This window comes from Gorilla gorilla, chromosome 10 (genome assembly GCF_029281585.2).
Source record: "Gorilla gorilla gorilla isolate KB3781 chromosome 10, NHGRI_mGorGor1-v2.1_pri, whole genome shotgun sequence".
NCBI classification, from domain to species: Eukaryota; Metazoa; Chordata; class Mammalia; order Primates; family Hominidae; genus Gorilla; species Gorilla gorilla.
Genome location: NC_073234.2, coordinates 125,882,321 through 125,904,943, shown reverse-complemented (window position 1 = coordinate 125,904,943; position 22,623 = coordinate 125,882,321). Strand labels below are relative to the sequence as shown.

The window sequence follows — 22,623 nt, the reverse complement described above, 5'->3', positions numbered from 1 at the left end:
ATTAGAGTAATATATAACGTAAAGAATCCTCTTGTTAGTGTAACTACTCCCAACCTAATCTAGTCCGAGAGTCCCAAGTTATTTATGTGGTAATTTCATAAGATAGGGAAAATGTGTATTTACATTTTAAAGTTGTATTCAAATAGCAAATATTTATTGATCACCTACTTTGCAAGTCAGAGCATTATCTCTGTCAAATGCTGTTCTTTATCTGGATATTTCCAAGCTTCACTTAGCCCAATCAAAAAAATACTTGTAGGATATTCTTTTTTTTTGAGACGGAGTCTCGCTCTGTTGCCAGGCTGGAGTGCAGTGGTGTGATCTCGGTTCACTGCAACCTCCGCCTCCCAGGTTCAAGCAATTCTAATTCTCCTGCCTCAGTCTCCCAAGTAGCTGGGACTATAGGCACACACCAACATGCCCAGCTAATTTTTGTATTTTCAGTAGAGACGGGGGTTTCACCATGTTGGTCAGGCTGGTCTCGAACTCCTGACCTCATGATCCACCCTCCTCGGCCTCCCAAAGTGCTGGGATTACAGGCATGAGCCACTGCGCCTGGCGTTTGTAGGATATTCTAATATTGCTGTTTTAGGACTTACTATGAACACAGAAAGAAGAAATACGATGCATTTGTCAGATTTAAAGAAAAGTAATTCAATATTGAATGCAAGAAAAGTTTTAATTGTATCTAGCTAGAAGTACAAGTATATGTTACATGTAAATTTTCTTACATAACTATCATTGGTACATGGAACTACATCAGACCAATTACATTGTTTTAAGTTTCTGAACAAACCAAAATTACTTAATGATTTAATAAATAACAATACCATCCTAAACATACAGGACACAACTCACAACCCCTTACCCTCACCTTTGGCACGAATTCAATACACGAGACAAGACTGTCAAGTTAACATCAGATGTTCTCCCTGTTCTTCAATTGACATTGATTGCATAAACTTATTTAGTAAATCTTCTTCCTTTTTTTCTTCACTCATGTATGATTCAGAATCATCTGAAGAAACTGAAGGAAAAATAAGAATTCACAATTGTCTGTTTTGGAAATAAAGCTCTAAGTACAACTTTCAAAATGACCTGGCTTATTAATAAGCCTGTAGTAAAGACAAATTGCCTGCAATTTTCAAGGCTCTTTGTCACCTCACCCTTCCCCCAAGTTTCTTACTCTTTAAGATACACAATACTGTATTCTAGCCAAGTTACTGTACAGCAAATTCTCTTGTTACTAAGTTTTACCATTGATTTTCAAAATCTTTCGGTTGGGGGAAGTTAAAGTGGTCAGTTACATCTTCAGAATCTCTGCATTTTCATTTAGTTCCTTCTCATCTCTTCTACTGGGGACCACAGGGACTCTCCTCCTACAGTTTCCGCTGACTGTACCTTTTGGAACCTGACTTACCCCTTCTCTCCTGCCCTTTCCCTCATTTCTTGGATAGGCATGGTAACGATATTTACAGCAAAGCTGGCTAACACTGTCATACAGTGATGGGATATCAATTCAGAAGGCCTAACTTCCCTACTTCTGTTTTTTTTTTTTTTTTTTGGAGACTAGAGTGCAGTGGCGCGATCTTGGCTCACTGTAAGCTCCGCCTGCCAGGTTCACGCCATTCTCCTGCCTCAGCCTCCCGAGTAGCTGGGATAACAGGCATGTGCCACCACGCCCGGCTAATTTTGTATTTTTAGTAGAGACAGGGTTTCTCCATGTTGGTCAGGCTGGTCTCGAACTCCTGACCTCAGGTGATCTGCCAGCCTTGGCCTCCCAAAGTGCTGAGATTACAGGCATGAGCCACTGCACCTGGCCAACTTCCCTACTTCTTACCCACCTCCCTACTTCACTATGCTGATAACTAGGAAACTACTTAACATGATTTAACATTATCAGTTCTGCGGAATACTTCTGATCATTCGGTCTGTCTTCCCTTTTTCATTTTGCAGTATTTTGTTCTTGTGGTAGAAGGATCCTTTATGCTGATCCTTCCAAAGTCTGGATTTGTCTGAGTTGCAGCTGTAAAATTTTGATAATATCACCTCCTTGGCTTGCCTCCACTGTTTTGTTGAATATCAAACAAAATGGTATACAGAAGTCCCTCCTTATCCACAGTTTTGCTTTCCAAGGTACAGTATAAGATATTTTGAGAGAGACCACATTCACATAACTTTTATTACAGTATATTGTTATAAAAATTGTTCTATTATTTATTGTTGTTAATCTCTTTATGTGCCTAATTTATAAATTAAAACTTTATCATAGATATGTATTTTTTAGGAAATAACAAAGTATATATAGGGTTCAGTAGTATCCAAGATTTCAGCCACCCACTGGGGGTCTTGGAACATATTCCCCATGGATAAGAAGGGCCTACTATAAGAGATATAGCACTTTGTAAACTAATAGATGCTATACAAAATATGTTCATCCAAAAATAGCACTAACTCATAAAAGAAGTGCTGTTGCTTGAGAAAGTCATGTTTGTGGTTCTGGGTTCTGACGAATTCATTCTCTACTAAGTCTTTGACCTTGATATTGTAAGTATCTTTAGCATTAGAAATACCTTGAATCTTACTCTTTTGAGCAGTATGTTCTTTTTTTCTTTTCTTTTCTTTTTTTTTTTTTTTTGAGATGGAGTCTCACTCTGTCACCCAGGCTGGAGTACAGTGGTGCAATCTCAACTCACTCCAACCTCCGCCTCCCAGGTTCAATCGATTCTTCTGCCTCAGTCTCCCAAGTAGCTGGGATTACAGGCGCCTGCCATCACGCCCAGCTGAGTTTTGTATTTTTAGTAGAGATGGGAGTTTCCCCATGTTGGCCAGGTGAGTCTCGAACTCTTGACCTCAGGTGATCTGCCTGCCTCGGCCTCCCAAAGTGCTGGGATTACAGGCGTGAGCCGTGGCGCCTGGCCCAGTATGTTCTTTTAATTGCAAGCATAAACTATATTTTATGTTTGGTTTTTTATTTGTGACAATAAAAGCAAATCATATTCTAAATTTGTTAATATCTTCATAATAGAAATGAAATTGTATTTGGTTTAGTATTTTTAAGCATAAGATCTTTAAAAATGCATATTGTTAAATTTCCACATTTACCTGTTTGCATGAACAGTTTCCTTGGTCTTCTAAAAATCTTCAGTGACTTACATCTTGTTTTAGATGCATATCCAGTTTTTATCCTATAAGAAAGGGAAGTATCTTAGTTGGAGCCAGCAAAGTGAACAGCTGCCTAGGGCATGTGGAAGACCACACAAATTTGTTTTATTAGCTGCCAACATCACCAAAAAGACCCTTTCAACACCCAGATTCTCCTGTAATTTCTTAACCCTGACATGTAAAGCTGCTGCAGTGGAATTTCAGTACTCATGCTGCTTAATCTTTTTCCTCTCCCTGTTATATAGTATTCCCCTGTGCATAACCAACCATATTCTTCTCCTTTTGAAAGTATTTGCATTATTTTGAGGTTGAGTGGGAATTACATTGAAAAGGGCAGTCATCCATAACTCTATCTGATAAAGAAATTTTTATAATTCCACAAAATATATTCTAAAAGAAGTGGCATATTCTTATCAGTGCAGTAAAGAAAAAGTATGAAAATATCTCTCGGCTAGGCATGGTGGCTCATGCCTGTAATCCCAGCACTTTGGGAGGCCAAGGCAGGCGGATCATCTGAGGTTGGGGGTTCAAGACCAGCCTGACCAACATGGAGAAACCCCGTCTCTATTAAAAATACAAAATTAGCCGGGCATGGTGGCGCATGCCCGTAATCTCAGCTACTCAGGAAGGCTGAGGCAGGAGAATCGCTTGAACCCGGGAAGTGGAGGTTGCGGTGAGCCGAGATCGTGCCAGTGCACTTTAGCCTGGGCAACAAGAGCGAAACTCGGTCTCAAAAAAAAAAAGTATCTCTGCTTTTTAACAGTCCAGCCTATTCTGAATTTAGCAAAGTGAATATATTAGGGAACACAAGCATTAATATCACTTAGCTACCCTTCAAAAGAGATGGGGAAGGCTGGGCACAGTAGCTCACGCCTGTAATCCCAGTGCTTTGGGAGGCGGAGGTGAGAGTACCTTGGCCAACATAGTGAGATGCTTTCTGTACAAACAATTTTTTTTAACTAGCAGGGCATGGTGGTTTGTGCCTTTAGCCATAGCTACTTGGGAGTCTGAGGCAGGAGCATTGCTTGAGCCCAGGAGTTTGAGAATACAGTAAACTATATCACACCACTACACTCCAGCCTGGGTGAGAGAACAAGACCCTGTCTGAGAAAAAAAAAATTAAACTGAGATGCATTCCCCCCCCTTTACACTAAGAAACAGACCCTTCTTTGTTTCTCACTGGCCGCCAAAGGGAATGCTGTATGAGCATTTCAGGTGCAGATGCAGCTGCGATATCAGAAGACCCCGAGTCCTCTCTCTCCAGTTGATGTCGCCATGTAGTGCAAGGGTAATGCTGTTTCTGTGAGTAACGGGAGCTAAGGCGGCTTCTGTGATGAGTGAGGACACCTGTGATACAAATCACCTGTTAAAAGACCCGCTCACTAATTGTAAAAACTAGTGAAAAGACAACTGGAGGTGCACCTGCCTGGCTTTTGTGAGCTGTGCTGAAGTACGTGCATGTACTGCCTCTTCATTAACATCTTCAGATAGTTTGCATTATAGATTTTAGCAATGCTGCACAGGTAACGCTTCTGGCCTGTGGTGAGGTCTGGATGCTAAAAGACAGAATAAGAGGATTTATAGTCTGCATTGTATTATAGGAGTTGGCAATATTCCTTATCTGAAGAGATGAATGTTCAAGAGAGTTGTGCCAACTGTATTTTACTTTAGCAAATTCAACTACGTTAACTTGACAAAAGAGAAAGAAATGGCCAATTAAACAGTGCAAGTGGCTCTGCTTGCCATTCCACTCAGGTGATTCAGATGCCCTTTGAAGTCTGAGAACCCATTGCTCTAGATGAACAAGGAAAGAGTGAATCTGCTGTTCTGTCAAGTGTTACTTGCTATGCGCCTCTCAGGGTGGGCATCTTGCCTTCTCAAAATGATTTTTGAGGTATAACATGGTACCTAAAATCAACCCAATTACTCTACTTAGTCTCAACTGAAGAAACATTCTTTTCCAGCACCAGAAGAATAACTGACTGTGTTGGACATTCTGAGGGATAGTATGTTAGTCTCTAAGTAATTTTGACTTGAGATTTTCATTGCACTTGCTGATTTAGAAGTTAATGTTCACTTAAGATGTATGATTCCACTATATATACAAGATTTACTTTACTGAATACATGGTAAGTTCAAAGAAAATGCAAAATGTTAGAAAAATTTACCCTAATTCACATTGCTTTAGAGATACTTTTAGCAGTTATGATCATTAATGGGATACAGGTAACCATTGTAAAATCCTTATTGCCATTTACTTTTATTTATTTTTCTTTTTTTAAATCCTACTTGCAAGCTAATTACTGCCATTTTCTTTACCTGCTTTCTTCTTAATTTTGTAGTCCTTGAGTAAAATATGTGTGAAGTTGGGTTTCTGTTTTCAAGAAAAGATGGAACTTTTCTTGAGCATCTCTGTGGTTGGGGCATTAAGCTTCCCCTCAGTAAAGATACATTAGATATGAAGTATCATAAAACCCTGAAATAACTCTTATGATAAAGAATGTATAAATCTTTACATTCATTCATGAGTTTACTCAAAGATATTTATTGACTCCTAGACAATTATACTGCATATGCCTTGTCATCTGCAGTATCTCACCCTCTAAGCAGCTGATCTTCACTAAAAAGTTCGGCTCTGAATACAAAGAGTATTGGTATTTAAATATGTCCCTGTTAGCATACCTTGAAAAAGGACGCCTCCATCATTGATTTAGGGAGGTGGATTGTTTGATTTTGGGGAGTTTTCCATAACTCTTGCAGCTTAGCTATGTGTGAGTTCAGTTTGTATCCATCTTTGATTCTATCTGTAGGCAAAGACATCATGTGAATTTCAGAGGCAAAGATCAGTTCAACAAACTGAATTATTAAGATCTAGATATTTAAGCCAGGTGTGGTGGCTCACGCCTGTAATCCCAGCACTTTGGGAGGCCGAGGCGGGTGGATCACGAGGTCAGGAGATCGAGACCACCCTGGCTAACACGGTGAAACCCTGTCTCTACTAGCCGGGCGTGGTGGTGGGCGCCTGTAATCCCAGCTACTCGGGAGGCTGAGGCAGGAGAATGGCGTGAACCCGGGAGGCGGAGCTTGCAGTGAGCCAGGATAGCGCCACTGCAGTCCAGCCTGGGCGAAAGGGTGAGACTCCGTCTAAAAAAAAAAAAAAAGATCTAGATATTTACATGTGTCAGTGATTATCCTGGAGTAGTACTGAATATTTTCACTCAGACTTAAATTTGAAGAGACTGTATGATATGCCATTTGGTTTTAGAGCAAACAACATCAAAGATACTTGTAAATAAATATTTTATGTATATATAATACATTATTTTGAACTCAGCTAAGATGCAAAGTGTTGACAGTAACATTATCATGTCAGAAACATACTAAAGAGAAAATATACACGCAGGATTTGTGCTTTAATGATTTACAGTAATATTTTATTATCATTTAACTTTACTATATAGTTTTTTTTTTTTTTTTTTTTTTGAGACGGAGTCTCGCTGTGTCCCCCAGGCTGGAGTGCAGTAGCGCGATCTCGGCTCACTGCAAGCTCCGCCTCCCCGGTTCATGCCATTCTTCTGTCTCAGTCTCCCGAGTAGCTGGGACTACAGGCACCTGCCACCATGCCCGGCTAATTTTTTGTATTTTTAGTAGAGATGGGGTTTCACCGTGTTAGCCAGGATGGTCTCGATCTCCTGACCTCATGATCCTCCGCCTCAGCCTCCCAAAGTCCTGGGATTACAGGCGTGAGCCACGGCGCCCGGCCTAACTTTAGTATATAGTTTTTTAAATCTTTTTTTAAGAGATGGGATCTCTGACGCCCAGGCTGGAGTGCAGTGGCATAATCATAGCTCACTGCAGCCTCAAACTCCTGGGCTCAAGAGATTCTCCCGCCTCTGCCTCTCAAGTAGCTGGGATTATAGGTGTGAGCCACTGCACTCGGCCTTAAAATTCTATTCTGTATTAGACTAGAGTAACAAATTTTATCCCTTTGGAGATGTAGTATTAACATGAAAGACTGCAGAAATTTATCAAAATTTATTTTTACATAGTTTCAGTTATTTCATTTTTTGTTGTTGATTTTTGTTTGTTTTTGAGATGGGGTCTCACTCTATTGCCCAGGCTAGAGTGCTGGCACAATCTCAGCTCACTGCAACCTCCACCTCCCAGGTTCAAGCGATTCTCCTGCCTCAGCACCCCATGTAGCTGGGATTGCAAGCATGCACTACCAGCTAATTTTTGTATTTTTAGTAGAGATGGGGTTTTACCATGATGGCTAGGCTGGTCCCAAACACCTGACCTCAGGTGATCCGCCTGCGTTGGCCTCCCAAAGTGCTGGGATTACAGGCATGAGCCACCATGCCCAGCATATTTCATTGTTTTAAAAACAGTTGTGGACAGCATAAAAGAATAACCTTTTAGTAAAAAATAAAAGTTGAAACATATTCCCAGAAGAATGGGAACTGGTTTTCAGTTTCAGACATACTGAGACTAGTAATTTAGGGTATAAGCTTCACTAGCAGTTTTGGGAAAAATAGTCTCTGACAATTAAATCATGAAATGCCTCTTTTTTTTTGTTTTTGTTTTTGTTTTTTGAGAAGGAGTCTCGCTCTGTCGCCCAGGCTGGAGTGCAGTGGCACCATCTCGGCTCATTGCAAGCTGCAAGCTCCACCTCCCGGGTTCACGCCATTCTCCTGCCTCAGCCTCCCGAGTAGCTGGGACTACAGGTGCCCGCCACCACGCCCAGCTAGTTTTTGTATTTTTAGTAGAGATGGCGTTTCACTGTGTTAGCCAGGATGGTCTTGATCTCCTGACCTCGTGATCTTCCCGCCTTGGCCTCCCAAAGTGCTGGGGTTACAGGCATGAGCCACCGCACCCGGCCCCGAAATGTCTCTTTTTATAATAATACATCCCTCTTCCCTGCACACTCCCTTCTCCAGGCAACCACTGATGTGCTTTCTATTACCATAGATTCATTTGCATTTTCTTGAGTTTGATATAAATGGGAATACACAGTATTCATTTTTTGTCTGGTTTTTCACTCAACCTAACGATTTTGAGATCCACTCATGTCACATGTAACAAATAGTTCATTTATTTTTATCATTGGGTTATCTTTTTTTTTTTTTTGAGATGGAGTCTTGCTCTGTTGCCCAGACTGGATTGCAGTGGCGCCATTTCGGCTCACTGCAAGCTCCGCCTCCCAGGTTCATGCCATTCTCCTGCCTCAGCCTCCTGAGTAGCTGGGACTACAGGCGCCCGCCACCACGCCTGGCTAATTTTTTGTATTTTTAGTAGAGACGGGGTTTCACCATGTTAGCCAGGATGGTCTCGATCTCCTGAGCTTGTGATCTGACCGTCTCGGCCTCCCAAAGTGCTGGGATTACAGGCGTGAGCCACCGTGCCCGGCCTGTTGGGTTATCTTCTATTGTATATATGTTTACACTGTTATTTGATTATGTACCTGTTGATAGACATTTGGGTGGTTTCCACTTTTTGTCTATTACAAATAAAGCTGGAAAGACACATTTTAAGTTAAAAGTTTGTGGCCGGGTGTGGTGGCCCATGCCTGTAATCCCAGCACTTTGGGAGGCTGAGGCGGGCAGATCACTTGAGGTCAGGAGACCAGCCTGGCCAACATGGCAAAACCCTGTCTCTACTAAAAAATATATAAAAGTTAGCCAGGTGTGGCAGCATACACCTGTAGTCCCAGCTACTCAGGAGGCTGAGGCAGGAGAATCACTTGAACCCAGGAGGTGGAGGTTGCAGTGAGCCGAGATCGCAACACTGCACTCCAGCCTGGGTGACAGAGTGAGACTCTGTCTCAAAAAAAGAAAAAGTGTGTAGTTAGTTGAATTCAATAAGCACATTTTTGTTTCAATATTATTAATAACAGGCTATTTCAGTTTTGTATTAAACTTTAAATTTAGTTATTTCTTCAAGATTTTGGCAAGTTGGATACTACAGGTAAGGACTAACTAGTTGACCAAGAAATGGAAAATCATTTGGAAATTGTATTATGACCCTTGAAACATAACTTATAATCTGTAATAATATGAATGCCAATTTAAGATTTTTAAAAGTTTTTTGTTTTGGAAATCCTTTTTCAAGTTGTAAACAGAGGCTATTTATATAAGAATATGTCTTGTGTCCTTAATAAACAATATTTCTGAGATGCATATTATATTTTGGACCAACACTTAATTTCTCAATAGCTTGATAACATTTCTTTACACAAAATGAAGCACTTAAAAATAAATAGGCTGGGCATGGTGGCTCACGCCTGTAACCCCAGTACCTTGGGAGGCTGAGGCAGGCAGATCACCTGAGGTTGGGAGTCGAGACCAAGCCTGGGCAACATGGTGAAACCTGTCTCTACTAAAAAAGAAAACCACACGCACAAAATACTTAGCCAGGCATGGTCTCACACCTCTGTAATCCCAGCTACTTGGGAGGCTGAGGCAGAAGAATCACTTGAACCTGAGAGGCAGAGGTTGCAGTGAGCTGAGTTACTGCAACTGCACTCCAGCCTGGGTGACAGAGTGAGACTGACTCAAAAGAAAAAGAAAAATAGTATGGCAGTGCCTCGAACATTTAAACATAGAATTGCCATATAATCTAATAATTCCACTTCTGATCCAGCAATTCCAAAAGAACTGAAAGCAGGGACTCAAACAGATTATTTATCCATGCTCATAGCAGCATTACTTCATAATAGCCAAAAAGTGGAAGAAACCCAAGTATCCATCAACAGATGAATATATAAACAAAATGTGGTATATACAAACAATGGAATATTATTTAGCCTTAAAAAAAAAAAGAGAATTCAGACACATGGTACGATATGGATGAACCCTGAAGACATGCTAAGTGAAATAAGCCAGTCATAAAGGACAAATATTGTATGATTTAACTTTTATGAGATACCTAGGAAAATCAAATATATACGGAGTGAAAGAATGGAGGTTGCAAGAGGTCAGGGGAAAGGAGGTATATAGGGAATTAGTGGTTTTTTATTGTTTTTAAATTTTCTTTTAGAGACAAAAAAAAATTAAAGTTAATTTTATGTTGCCCAGGCTGGTCTCAAACTCCTGGGCTCCAGCGATCCTCCAGCCCTAGCCTCCCAAAGTGCTGGGATTACACACACGAGCCACTGCGCCCACCTGAGAGTTAGTGTTTTATAGGTACGGAGTTTTAGTTTGGGAAGATGAAAACTTTCTGGAAATGGATGGTGGTAGTGGTCGGACAACAGTGTGAATATACTTAATGCCACTGAAATGTACACTTAAAAATGATTAAAATGGGCCAGGTGCAGTGGCTCATGCCTATACATCCCAGCACTTTGGGAGGCTGAGGCGGGCAGATCACTTGAGTCCAGGAGTTTGAGACCAGCCTGGCCTACATGGTGAAACCCTTAGGCTGGGTGCGGTGGCTCACGCCTGTAATCCCAGCACTTTGGGAGGCCGAGGCGGGCGGATCACGAGGTCAGGAGATCGAGACCATCCTGGCTAACATGGTGAAACCCTGTCTCTAGAAAAATATAAAAAAATTAGCCAGGCATGGTGGCGGGCGCCTGTAGTCCCAGCTACTCAGGAGGCTGAGGCAGGAGAATGGCGTGAACCCGGGAGGTGGAGCTTGCAGTGAGCCAAGATCGTGTCACTGCACTCCGGACTGGGCAACAGAGTGAGACTCCATCTCAAAAAAAAAAAAAAAAAATTAGCTGGGCATGGTGGGGGTGCACCTGTAATCCCAGCTACTCAGGAGGCTGAGGCAGGAGAATCGCTTGAACTCAGGAGGCAGCAGTTGCAGTGAGCGGAGATCGAGCCATTGCACTCCAGCCTGGGCAACAAGAGCGAAACTCCATCTCAAAAAAAAAAAAAAAGATTAAAATAGTAAATTTTATATTATGTATATTTTACCACAAATAAATAGTTAACCAACCCAAGAACTTTTGAATATACTGCTTGGACTATATGCCCTCAAACAAAAACAACTCTAAGCAAATACTGATCTCTAATTAATTACTAGGCTTTTTTTGTTGTTTTGTTTTTTGTTTTTTTGGTTTTTTTTTAGATGGAGTCTTGCTCTGTCGCCAGGCTGGAGTGCAGTGGCGCGATCTCTGCTCACTGCAACCTCCAACTCCCTGGTTCAAGTGATTCTCCTGCCTCAGTCTCCCAAGTAGCTGGGATTACAGACACGCGCCACCATGCCCAGCTAATTTTTTGTATTTTTAGTAGAGACAGGGTTTCATCATGTTGGCCAGAATGGTCTCAATCTCCTGACCTCATGATCCACCTACCTCAGCCTTCCAAAGTGCTGGAATTACAGGCGTGAGCCACCGCACCCAGCCTACTAGGCTTTTTTTTTTTTTTTTTTTAGAAGCATGTGTTAGCACTTTAGAAACTACTTTTTTATACATCTTAGGACGAAGCAAATAATATATTGTAGTTAATAAGAAGCAGGTCTCACACTTTTGGAGACGAGTTACCTATTAATATGGAAAGAGGAAAGCACAGAATAAACCCTGTTTGTTGGATTGGAATTTGGAGTTAGTAGACATATTGAAATAGATATGTATGGGTATGTATGTGCTCACAGGTAAATGCACACACATTTCTTTCCCAGCACTGTCCTCGGAGAAAGTCTAGAAGCAATGACAATATATTATAAATAAGCACACCTAGCACCCAGATCTTGGTTTCTACGTACTCTTCTCTACTTTAAATATGTAATTTTTTTTTTTTTTTTTGAGACAGAGTCTCGCTCTGTTGCCCAGGCTCACTGCAAGCTCCGCCTCCCAGGTTCACGCCATTCTCCTGCCTCAGCCTCCCGATTAGCTGGGACTACAGGCGCCGGCCACGACGCCCAGCTAATTTTTTGTATTTTTAGTAGAGACGGGGTTTCACCGTGTTAGCCAGGATGGTCTCGATCTCTTAACCTCGTGATCCACCCGCCTCGGCCTCCCAAAGTGCTGGGATTACAGGCGTGAGCCACCGCGCCCGGCCTTAAATATATAAAATTTTAAAAAAAGGGGCTCTATGTTAGTTTCATTTTGCTGCCATAACAACACAACTTTAGCGGCTTAAAACAACACTCACGTATTGTCTCATAGTTCTATAGCTCAAAAGACTGAGTATAACATGAATCCACTGGGTTCTCTGCTTAGAATCTCACAAGGCCAAAATCAAGGCATCGGGGTGCCTGGGCTGGACTGGGGTGCCTGGAGCCTGTAGTGGTTCATTCAGGTTGTTGGCAGAATTCAGTTCCTTACAAAATCAAAGTCCTTATTTCCTTGACATGTGGCTCTCTTCATCTTCAAGCCAACAATGGGCTGTCAAGATCTCTCCTTTCACATCTAACTGCTCCTCTTCCCCACATCTGTCTGACTTCAGCCAGAGAAACTCCTCTGCCTTGGGCTAGGCTGGGCCCACCCAGAAAATTCAAAATAACATCTCTTTTGAGGGTTATAACTTAATTTTACCTGCAAAATTGCTCCTGCCATGTAACATAACATATTTACAGGTTAGAGAGATTACAGTGTGAACATCTTTGGGGACCATGCTGCCTACCACAGGCTCTTTGGAGAAACGGCAGACATCAAGGGTAGAACAGGGACAGTACAACGTTTTGTGCTAAAAGATAAAAGTTTTCAAAGGATAATGGAGACAGAGAACAAGAGCCATCTTTAAAGGGCTCCCACTGGCCAAATCTGGGATAATTTGAGCATCAAAATAAATAACAGATTTAAAGTAAAGTATTTAACCTATTCAATGGTATAAGAATCCATGTGTTGACAATTATATAATAAATATATAAATTGAAAAATGGTAGAGAAAGGGAAGCTCTTCATTAGAAAGCCATCTGAAAAATGTAGAATCAATGATGGAATTAGAAAAAGTCCATATGGCTGGGCACGGGGGCTCACGCCTGTAATCCCAGCACTTTGGGAGGCACGGGTGGGCAGATCACAAGGTCAGGAGATCGAGACCATCTTGGCTAACATGGTGAAACCCCGTCTCTACTAAAAATACAAAAAATTAGCCGGGCATGGTGGCAGGCACCTGTGGTCCCAGCTACTCGGGAGGCTGAGGCAGGAGAATGGCCTCAGCCGGGAGGCGGAGCTTGCAGTGAGCCGAGATTGCGCCACTGCACTCCAGCCTGGGCGACAGAGGGAGACTCCGTCTCAAAAAAAAAAAAAAAGAAAAAGAAAAAGAAAAAGCACATATTTCTAGCCATCTTAATCATAATGGATTTAGTCAAGAATGAATGACAAGACCGGGCACGGTGACTCACGCCTGTAATCCCAGCACTTTGGGAGGCCGAGGCGGGTGGATCACGAGGTCCGGAAATCGACACCATCCTGGCTAACACACAGTAAGACCCCGTCTCTACTAAAAAAATACAAAAAAATTAGGCGTGCGTGGTGGCGGGGGCCTGTGGTCCCAGCTACTCGGGAGGCTGAGGCAGGAGAATGGCATAAACCCGGGAGGCGGAGCTTGCAGTGAGCCGAGATTGCACCACTGCACTCCAGCCTGGGCCACAGAGGGAGACTCTGACTCAAAAAAAAAGAAAAAGCACATATTTCTAGCCATCTTAATCATAATGGATTTAGTCAAGAATGGATGACAAGACTGGGCGCGTTGACTCACGCCTGTAATCCCAGCACTTTGGGAGGCCGAGGCAGGTGGATCACGAGGTCAGGAGATAGACACCATCCTGGCTAACACAGTGAGACCCCGTCTCTACTAAAAAAAATACAAAAAAATTAGGCGAGCGTGGTGGCGGGCGCCTGTAGTCCCAGCTACTCAGGAGGCTGAGGCAGGAGAACGGCGTGAACCCGGGAGGCGGAGCTTGCAGTGAGCCGAGATTGCACCACTGCACTCCAGCCTAGGAGACAGTGCGAGACTCCGTCTCAAAATAAATAAATAAATAAATAAATAAAAGAATGGATGACAAAACTAATGGATGAAAGTTTGAGAAGTAATAGGCTATATACAAAGTCTCAAAGTATATCCCCATATACTTTTACCTTTACAAAGGGTAAGAATCATAACTTTACAGTGGTGAAAGCTGGCAGACATCACCTGAACCAAACGATGACAACATTGTCAGTAACGGACTAATGCACAGCAGGGTTCTCCTGATATGATTAACCAGGACAAACTCAGCACCACTTCTGTGCTATTCCTGCTAGAAGGACATAAGCTGAATCTCATCGGAGGAAACATCAAACAAACCCAAATTTAGGGATATTCTACAAAAGAACAGGCCTGGGCCAGATGTAGTGGCTCACACCTGTAGTCCCAACTACTTGAAGGCTTAGGTGGGAGGATCACCTGAGCCCAGGAGGTTGAGGCTGCAGTGTGCTGTAATTGTGCCACTGCACTCCAGCCTGGGCAACATGGTGAGAACCTGTCTCAAACAAACAAAACCCCACAGGCCTGTATTCTTCAAAAATACCAATGTCGGCAGGGCGCAGTGGCTCACACCTGTAATCCCAGCACTTTGGGAGGATGAGGTGGGCAAATCCTTTAGGTCAGGAGTTTCAGACCAGCCTGGCCAACATGGTGAAACCCTGTCTCTACTAAAAATACAAAAATTAGCCAGGCATGGTGGCATGTGCCTATAATCCCAGCTACTCGAGAGGCTGAGACACAAGAACTGCTTGAACCTGGTGGGGCAGAGGTTGCGGTGAACCAAGATTGTGCAACAACACTCCAGCCTGGGCGACAGAGTGAGACTTCGTCTCAAAAAAAAGAAAAAAGCTAAGAAACATAAAAACATTAGGCCAGGCGCGGTGGCTCACACCTGTAATCCCAGCACTTTGGGAGGCCGAGGCGGGTAGATCACGAGGTCAGGAGATTGAGACCATCCTGGCTAACATGGTGAAACCCCATGTCTACTAAAAAGAAAAAAAATTCAAACAATTAGCGGGGCGTGGTGGCGGGTGACTGTAGTCCCAGCTACCCGGGAGGCTGAGGCAGGAGAATGGCGTGAACCTGGGAGGCAGAGCTTGCTATGAGCCGAGATCGCGCCACTGGACTCCAGCCTGGGTGACAGGGCAAAACTCCGTCTCAAAAAAAAAAAAACATTGACAACTGAATGCTATTCATAAACTTGGATTTTTTTTATTTTTGGCTATAAAGGATATTATTGAAACAATAAACGATATCTCAATAAGGTTTATAGATAACAGTATTTCAAGTTCTTGATTTGGATAATTATTTTGTGAGATAAATAAATGTAGTTAAGATAGGCCAGGCGTGGTGGCTCATGCCTGTAATCCCAGCACTTTGGGAGGCCGAGGTGTTCAGATTGCTTGAGCCCAGGAGTTTGAGACCAGCCTGGGCAACTTGGCAAGACTCCTATCTCTACTAAAAATATAAAAATTAGCTGGGTGTGGTGGCGCATGCCTGTGGTCCCAGCTACTCTGGAGGGTAAGGTGGGAGGATCACTTGAGCCCAGGAGGTGGAGGCTGCAGTGAGCCGATTGTATCCCTGCACTCCTGCCTGGGGGATAGAGTAAAAAATATAGCTAAGATAAATACCCCCACTTTTTTTTTTTTTTTTTTGCCAGGGGTGAAGTCCCAGTTACTTGGGAAGCTGAGGCGAGAGGATCACTTGAGCCAGGGAGGTCGAGGCTACAGTTAGCTGAGATTGCACCACTGCATTCCAGCCTGGGAGACAAAGTGAAACCTTGTCTTATAATAAATAAATAAAGGAAATACATACTTGGAAGTATTTAAGAATAAAGAGGGCCAGGCGCTGTGGCTCATGCCTGCCCAGCACTTTGGGAGGCCAAGGCGGGAGGATAACCTGAGGTCAGGTGTTAAAGACCAGCCTGGCCAACATGGTGAAACCCCGTCTCCACTAAAAATAGAAAAATCAGCCAGGCATGGTGGCATGTGCCTGTAATCCCACCTACTTGGGAGGCTGAGGCATGAGAATCGCTTGAACCTGGGAGACCGAGGTTGCAGTGAGCCAACATTACACCACTGCACTCCAGCCTGGGCGACAGAGTGAGACTCCGTCTCAAAAATAATAATAACAGTAATATCTAGAGTCACTGCCAGTAGTTGGCTATCGTGTTTATTTTAAATAATAGAATGAATCCTTAAGTTCAACCATAGAGGAAGACAATCAAGCACTTGCTGAATACTGGCCCTTTTCCCCTCCAATTATAAATAGCAATACACATTGTTCACTGCAGATTAGTGAAGTAAACTAAGTGTATAAAAAGAAAATAAAAACTTTTAATTCCACAATCTAGTAGTAATTTTTTTTAATTAATTTATTTTTTTTGAGATGGAGTTTCACTCTTCTTGCCCAGGTTGGAGTTCAACGGCGCGATCTCGGCTCACCACAACCTCTGCCTCCCAGGTTCAAGCGATTCTCCTGCCTCAGCCTCCCGAGTAGCTGGGATTATAGGGATGTGCCACCACACCCAGCTGATTTTTTATTTTAGTAGAGACGGGGTTTCTCTATGTTGGTCAGGCTGGTCTCGAATTTCTGACCTCAGGTGATCCGCCCGCCTCAGCCTCCCAAAGTGCTGGGATTACAGGCGTGAGCCACGGCGCCCAGCTTTTTTTTTTTTTTTTTTTTTTTTTTTTTGAGACAGAGTCTCGCTCTGTCGCCCAGGCTCAAGTGCAGTGGCATGATCTTAGCTCACTGCAACCTCCGCCTCCTGAGTTGAAGTGATTCTCCCACCTCAGCCTTCCGAGTAGCTGGGACTACGGACGTGCACCACCACACCTGGCTAATTTTTTTGTATATTTAGCAGAGACGGGGTTTCACCATGTTGGTCAGGCTGGTCTTGAACTCCTGACCTCAGGTGATCCACCTACCTCGGCCTCCCAAAGTGCTGGGATTACAGGTGTGAGCCACCGTGCCCGGCCTAGTAGTAATTATTTTAAAACACTTTGACATATTGCCTTTCAGAGTTTTTACTAGGCATATATTTGTTTAGAAATTTTTCTTTTATATAACTAAGTCAATCTAATATACTGATAATTGTTAATATTTATTTCCCTCCACATCTGGAATATATTACTAATAATTATATTGTTTTGTGTTTCCTTTCTTTTTTACACTGAACTATAATTCAGTAAGAATTTTGGTGAGGAATCTAAATTAATGAACCCAGACTGCAACACGTTTTTTAAATGACCATATTATTTATTTATATATGTATATATGCCCACATATGTCTGTATATTTTTTTCCCAGGTAACTGTAATGACTATATATTTACCAAGGAAAAGCAAAGTGAACCCAGGTTTATGTATCACTGAATTTAAATGAAACATTTAAAACCTATTATAACTACTATACTTAAAATATATATACATACACACACACTCCTACAGTCAGTTAATTCCAGCTCCTCTCCCAAGGGAAAAAAAGCAATTAGTGAGAGACCTTTGGGGGATTGTTTTACCTACTCTCTTAACTCCAGCAGAGAAGAGGTGAATACTTTGAAAGCTCTATTCTTTATTTCAAGTGAGAGGAAAACATCAGCACTGAGAAATATTTTGTATTCTTTGAAGCTATTCAATTTAGAATTTTTTTCTTCTATCCATGTATAAACCCCAGGCTGTGCTCTGTACTTTTCAACCAACATCAGCTATAAATACAGTTCTTTTAGGATTCACTGCTAATTTTAAAAATGCTTGATGTAAAATATACTGTACCAACAGACAAGAAAAACCTCCCTGATTGCTCTTTGAAATCTTAAAGACTAAGTTCACCAAGGATGCTAATACAATCTATTTTTAACTCTATTGTGGGCTGGGTGTGGTGGCTCATGCCTGTAATCCCAGCACTTTGGGAGGCGGAGGCAGGTGGATCACCTGAGGTCAGGAGTTCCAGACCAGCCTGGCCAACATGGCAAAACCCTGTCTCTACTAAAAATAGAAAAATTAGACAGGCATGGTGGCACGCACCTGTAGTCCCAGCTACTCAGGAGGCTGAGGCAGGAGAATCGCTTGAACCCAGGAGGCAGAGGTTGCAGTGAGCCCAGATCGCACTACTGCACTCCAGCCCAGGCAACAGAGTGAGACTCTGTCTCAAAAAAAAAAAGAAAAAAGAAAAAAACTCTATTGTGTAAGTAGTTACAGACAAATAGGCTTCTCAGAACCATGTTACTTATAAGTATTATCTGCTTTATATGCACTACTCACCAGAACCTTTGGAATTCTGGTAACAAGAGTATCCAGCTGATCTGTTGAAAAAATAAAGCATATAAATAATATGTAATAATTACAATGTTACAAGCACTGAACAACATATTTCAATTTTTTTTTTTTTTTTTTTGAGACAGGGTCTCACTTTGTCACCCAGGCTGGAGTGCAGTGGCATGATCTCAGGTCATTGGAACCTCTGCCTCCCAGTTTCAAGTGATTCTCCCACCTCAGCCTCCCAGGTAGCTGGGACTAGCGCTGCTACACCCAGCTAATTTTTGTATTTTTAGTACACACGGTTTCACCATATTGGCCAGGCTGGTCTCAAACTCCTGACCTCAGATGATCTGCCTGCCTCAGCCTCCCAAAGTGGTGGGATTAAAGGTGTGAGCCACTGCACCCAACCAACATATTTCAAATTTTAAAAAAGGATAGTGTTGCATATTATTTTTACTTTTCATGTTTCCATCAGAAATAATGTCTTACAAATTTTTTCCTATAATTCTGGTTAAATCCTAATGGCTCCAAGATTTTTTTCTTTCCGTTTTTAGAGATGGGGTCTCCCTCCTTCACCCAGGCTAGAGTGCAGTGTCGCGATCATAGCTCACCGCAGCCTCAAAATCCTGGGCTCAAACGATCCTCAGCCACCCAAGTAGCCAGGACCACAGGCGTGCACCACAACGCCTGGCTAATTTTTGTACAGATGTGAGCCACCATGCCTATCCTGGGTCTTAATTTTATAGCTTCCTAATCTCATTCCTACAGTGAGCTCAATAAAGTAGTTGGGGCTCCTGGGCTATCCATGTGATTATCTTGCTGTCTTTATTTTTAATGAAGTGATTTGGGTATTGAAAAGACTGTTCTTTTTTTTTTTTTCTTTTTTGAGGTAGAGTCTTGCTCTGTTGCCCAGGCTGGAGTGCAATGGCGTGATCTCCGTTCACTGCAACCTCCGCCTTCCAGGTCCAAGCAATTCTCCCACTTCAGCCTCCCGGTAGCTGGGATTACAGGTGCCCGCCACCACGCCCGGCTAATTTTTCCATCTTTAGTACAGACAAGGTTTCGCCATGTTGGCCAGGCCGGTCTCAAACTCCTGACCTCAACTGATTCGCCCGCCTCAGCCTCCCAAAGTGCTGGGATTACAGGTGTGAGCCACCACGCCATGCCGAAAGACTGTTCTTTGAATAGTAATTAAGGTGTGCTAGAACTAATAAGTTGGTCTGTAATGTTTCTAATTTCGTACAAATTCTTTTTCTTTTCTAAACTTAAGACAAAACAACTGATCCTCATCCTGCAATTTATTCAATGACCAAGAGTTCATGGGCCAGGCGCCAAGTTTATAAAGTTTTTGTTATGAACTTTTCACCGCCGCTTCCTTTGCTATTTTATTCCAAGCCACCATATCGTTTTCTTGTATTCCAACTTCTTAATTCTACGCTTGCTCCTTCTAGTTTATTCTCCAACTAGCAACCAGCGTGATCCTTTTTAAGTAAAGTAAGATCACATCCCTTCTCTGCTGGCAACCCTCCTGTGGCTTCCTTTCTCAAAGGTTGACTTTATAGGGCATGAGGGAGTTTTGAAGGAGTGATAGAGCTGCTCTGTATCTTTAGTGTGGCAGTGCTTACATAGCCATGTGCATTTGTCAAAACCCATCATATTATACATGAAAAAGTAAGACTTTAATTTGTGTAAATTATGCCTCAATAAACCTGACTTTAAAGAAAAACAGTGCTGGGCACGGTGGCTCCCGCCTGTAATCCCAGCACTCTGGGAGGCCGAGGCGGGTGGATCACGAGGTGAGGAAATCGAGACCATCCTGGCTAACACGGTGAAACCCCGTTCTCTACTAAAAATGCAAAAACTTAGCCAGGCGTAGTGGCACGTGCCTGTAGTCCCAGCTACTCAGGAGGCAGGAGAATCGCTTGAACCTGGGAGGCGGAGGTTGCAGTGAGCCAAGATCACACCACTGCACTCCAGCCTGGGTGACAGAGCGAGACTCCGTCTCAAAAAAAAAGAAGAAAAAAAGTAAGGAGTTCCGGAGTTCCCATTAATTAATAATGGGATTTTTGGCAGATTACTTCCCCTTTCAGATTAGTAAATATGACTGGAATTGATGATTTTTAAGACCCCTGCCAGTGCCAACATTGTATCATGTGGCATAATAAACCTGATTCTAGTTTGAAAATTTTATTTTGTATTTCTGGGAATATAAGCTTTTCATAAATTAGTCTTGGTTTGTGTTTTTTAATGGGGTTCCTTAAACCAAACTGAAGGGCATACTGTCTTTTTTTTTAATTGTATTTTTAAGAGTTTGGATAAACTAAAGGAAGCATGGAGATGAACGACAGGCGGAGATAAAAGGAAAGGACAAACAACCTCTTTGTGCCTGTTTTGTCATCCATAAAGTGGGGATCATAATAGAACCTTCTAGGATTACAGGCTCACGCCCATCTCTATTAAATATACAAAAATTAGCCAGGTACGTGGTGGCGCACACCTGTAGTCCCAGCTACTTGGGAGGCTGAGGCAGGAGAATTGCTTGAACCCAGGAGGCGGAGGTTGCAGTTAGCTGAGATCGTGACACTGCACTCCAGCCTGGGTGACAGAGGGAGACTCTGTCTCAATTAAAAAAAAAAAAAAATTCACGTATCTCCTGATACACCAGGATCCTGCAGTCGGCCAAGGACTGTGAAGAACAGAAAAGAAACCCAAGGCTCCATCCCATCTTTAAGAAGTCTTCAGTAGCACCAGAGACAAAATGGACGGCCATGCGGGCGGATCACGAGGTGAGGAGATCGAGACCATCCTGGCTAACACGGTGAAGCCCCGTCTCTACTAAAAATACAAAAAAGTAGCCGGCCGTGGTGGCAGGCGCTTGTAATCCCAGCTACTCCAGAGGCTGAGGGAGGAGAGTGGCGTGAACCCGGGAGGCGGAGCTTGCAGTGAGCTGAGATGGCACCACTGCACTCCAGCCTGGGCAACAGAACGAGATTCTGTCTCAAAAAAAAACAAAAAGGATGGCCATGGGTGCAACAGGGGCCCTGACTGCGGGTTGTACTGAACGGCAAACATATTGCAGTTCTTGCTTTTAGGGAATAAAGTAGGGAGAGGAAGAGGAGGTAGAGTCTCCAGCAGTGACTTCAACAGCTCGCTGTCTTCACTATCTAGGAAATAGGTGTAAAAACCTGCTCAAAACGAAATCGATTTGTGAAAAAAGGAACTTCAGTGTGAAGAAAATGTCAAGATCAAGGCACCTCGGATATTCAGTCATTGGTCTCATTGGCGATTAGAAACCCTCGTTTGAGGTCGGGCGCAATGGTTCACCCTGTAATCCCAGCAATTTGGAAGGCCGAGGCGGGCGGCTCACTTGAGGTCAGGGGTTCGACACAAGCCTAGCCAACATGGTGAAACCACCTCTCTACTAAAAATACAAAAATTAGCCGGGCGTGGTGGCAGGCGCCTGTAATCCCAGCTACTCGGGAGGCTGAGGCAGGAGAATCACTTGAACCTGGGAGGCTGAGGTTGCAGTGAGCTGAGATCGCACCACTGCATTCCAGCCTAGGCAACAGAGCGAGACTGTCTCGCTCTCAAAAAACAAGAAAGAAAAGAAAAAAAAAGAAAAAGAAATCCCCGTTTGACAGGAAGGTGGCTCATGTCACTAGAGGGAAGGAACTCGTTTATGGGCCTGGATGCCCCCAGTTGAACCGGGGGACATCTTCCTCCTCTGTCCCCGCCGCCTCGCCTTTCGGTGGACACACAGTCCTGTGCCAGACAGCAAACGTCCCAGCAGGGCTCGCAGCGCCCCCTCGGGGCAGAGAGATGCACGCGGGCGACTGTCGCAGTCACCTCGTGGCCACTGCACCAAACGCTCCTCCGAAGCTTCCCTCAGAGACCCTCCCTCAACCGCGAGGCAGTCCTCCCCTCTGCCCTCCTGTCCACAACACAACTGCTCCCCGCCTCTCACTTGAGGGCAACGGGGCCAGCCCCCGAGACGAGAGGTCGGCCGCAGCCCTCCTCCACGGGGCTCACGACCCGGGGGCCTCACGACCCGGGGGCCCCACGACCCGGGGGCCCCATGCTGCCACCCTTACCCCGGGGCCCCCAACCTCACCCGCCGCCGCCACCCTCGGTCCCGGCCACTGCGGGCGGCTCTGCAGAAGAGCTACGCTCCGTCCAGTCGGACCCCGGACCCCGGCCGGGCATCTCCGCGGCGCCGAGACCGCGAGCCGTGTGCGGGAGCAGCTGTCCCAGCGTCCCTCCCCCGACAGCACGCGTGCGTCAGGCTG

At 43.7% G+C, this 22,623-nt stretch overlaps 1 protein-coding gene across 1 annotated transcript; it reads right to left on the bottom strand.

The window, feature by feature from the left end:
• Positions 1–660: 660 nt before the first annotated feature.
• Positions 661–22,590, bottom strand: FAM216A (family with sequence similarity 216 member A). Its single transcript, XM_055359034.2, has 7 exons — positions 22,449–22,590; positions 18,341–18,381; positions 5,848–5,969; positions 4,592–4,721; positions 4,329–4,512; positions 3,106–3,188; positions 661–1,027 (listed from the first exon to the last, which is right to left on the bottom strand). The coding sequence occupies exons 1-7, from the start codon at positions 22,538–22,540 to the stop codon at positions 909–911; spliced, it is 771 nt and encodes a 256-aa protein (XP_055215009.1). The 5' UTR covers positions 22,541–22,590; the 3' UTR covers positions 661–908.
• Between the last annotated feature and the right edge of the window lie 33 nt (positions 22,591–22,623).

Bases quoted from the DNA above. Each gene is read 5' to 3' on its own strand.
- FAM216A (XM_055359034.2), bottom strand. From the start codon at position 22,540: ATGCCCGGCCGGGGTCCGGGGTCCGACTGGACGGAGCGTAGCTCTTCT. The intron at 5,970-18,340 runs GTGAGTAGTGCA...CTTTGCCTACAG, and splicing joins CCAGAATTCCAAAGGTTCTG to ATAGAATCAAAGATGGATAC. The intron at 3,189-4,328 runs GTCTGTTTCTTA...CCTTTCTTATAG, and splicing joins CCAGTGAGAAACAAAGAAGG to GATAAAAACTGGATATGCAT.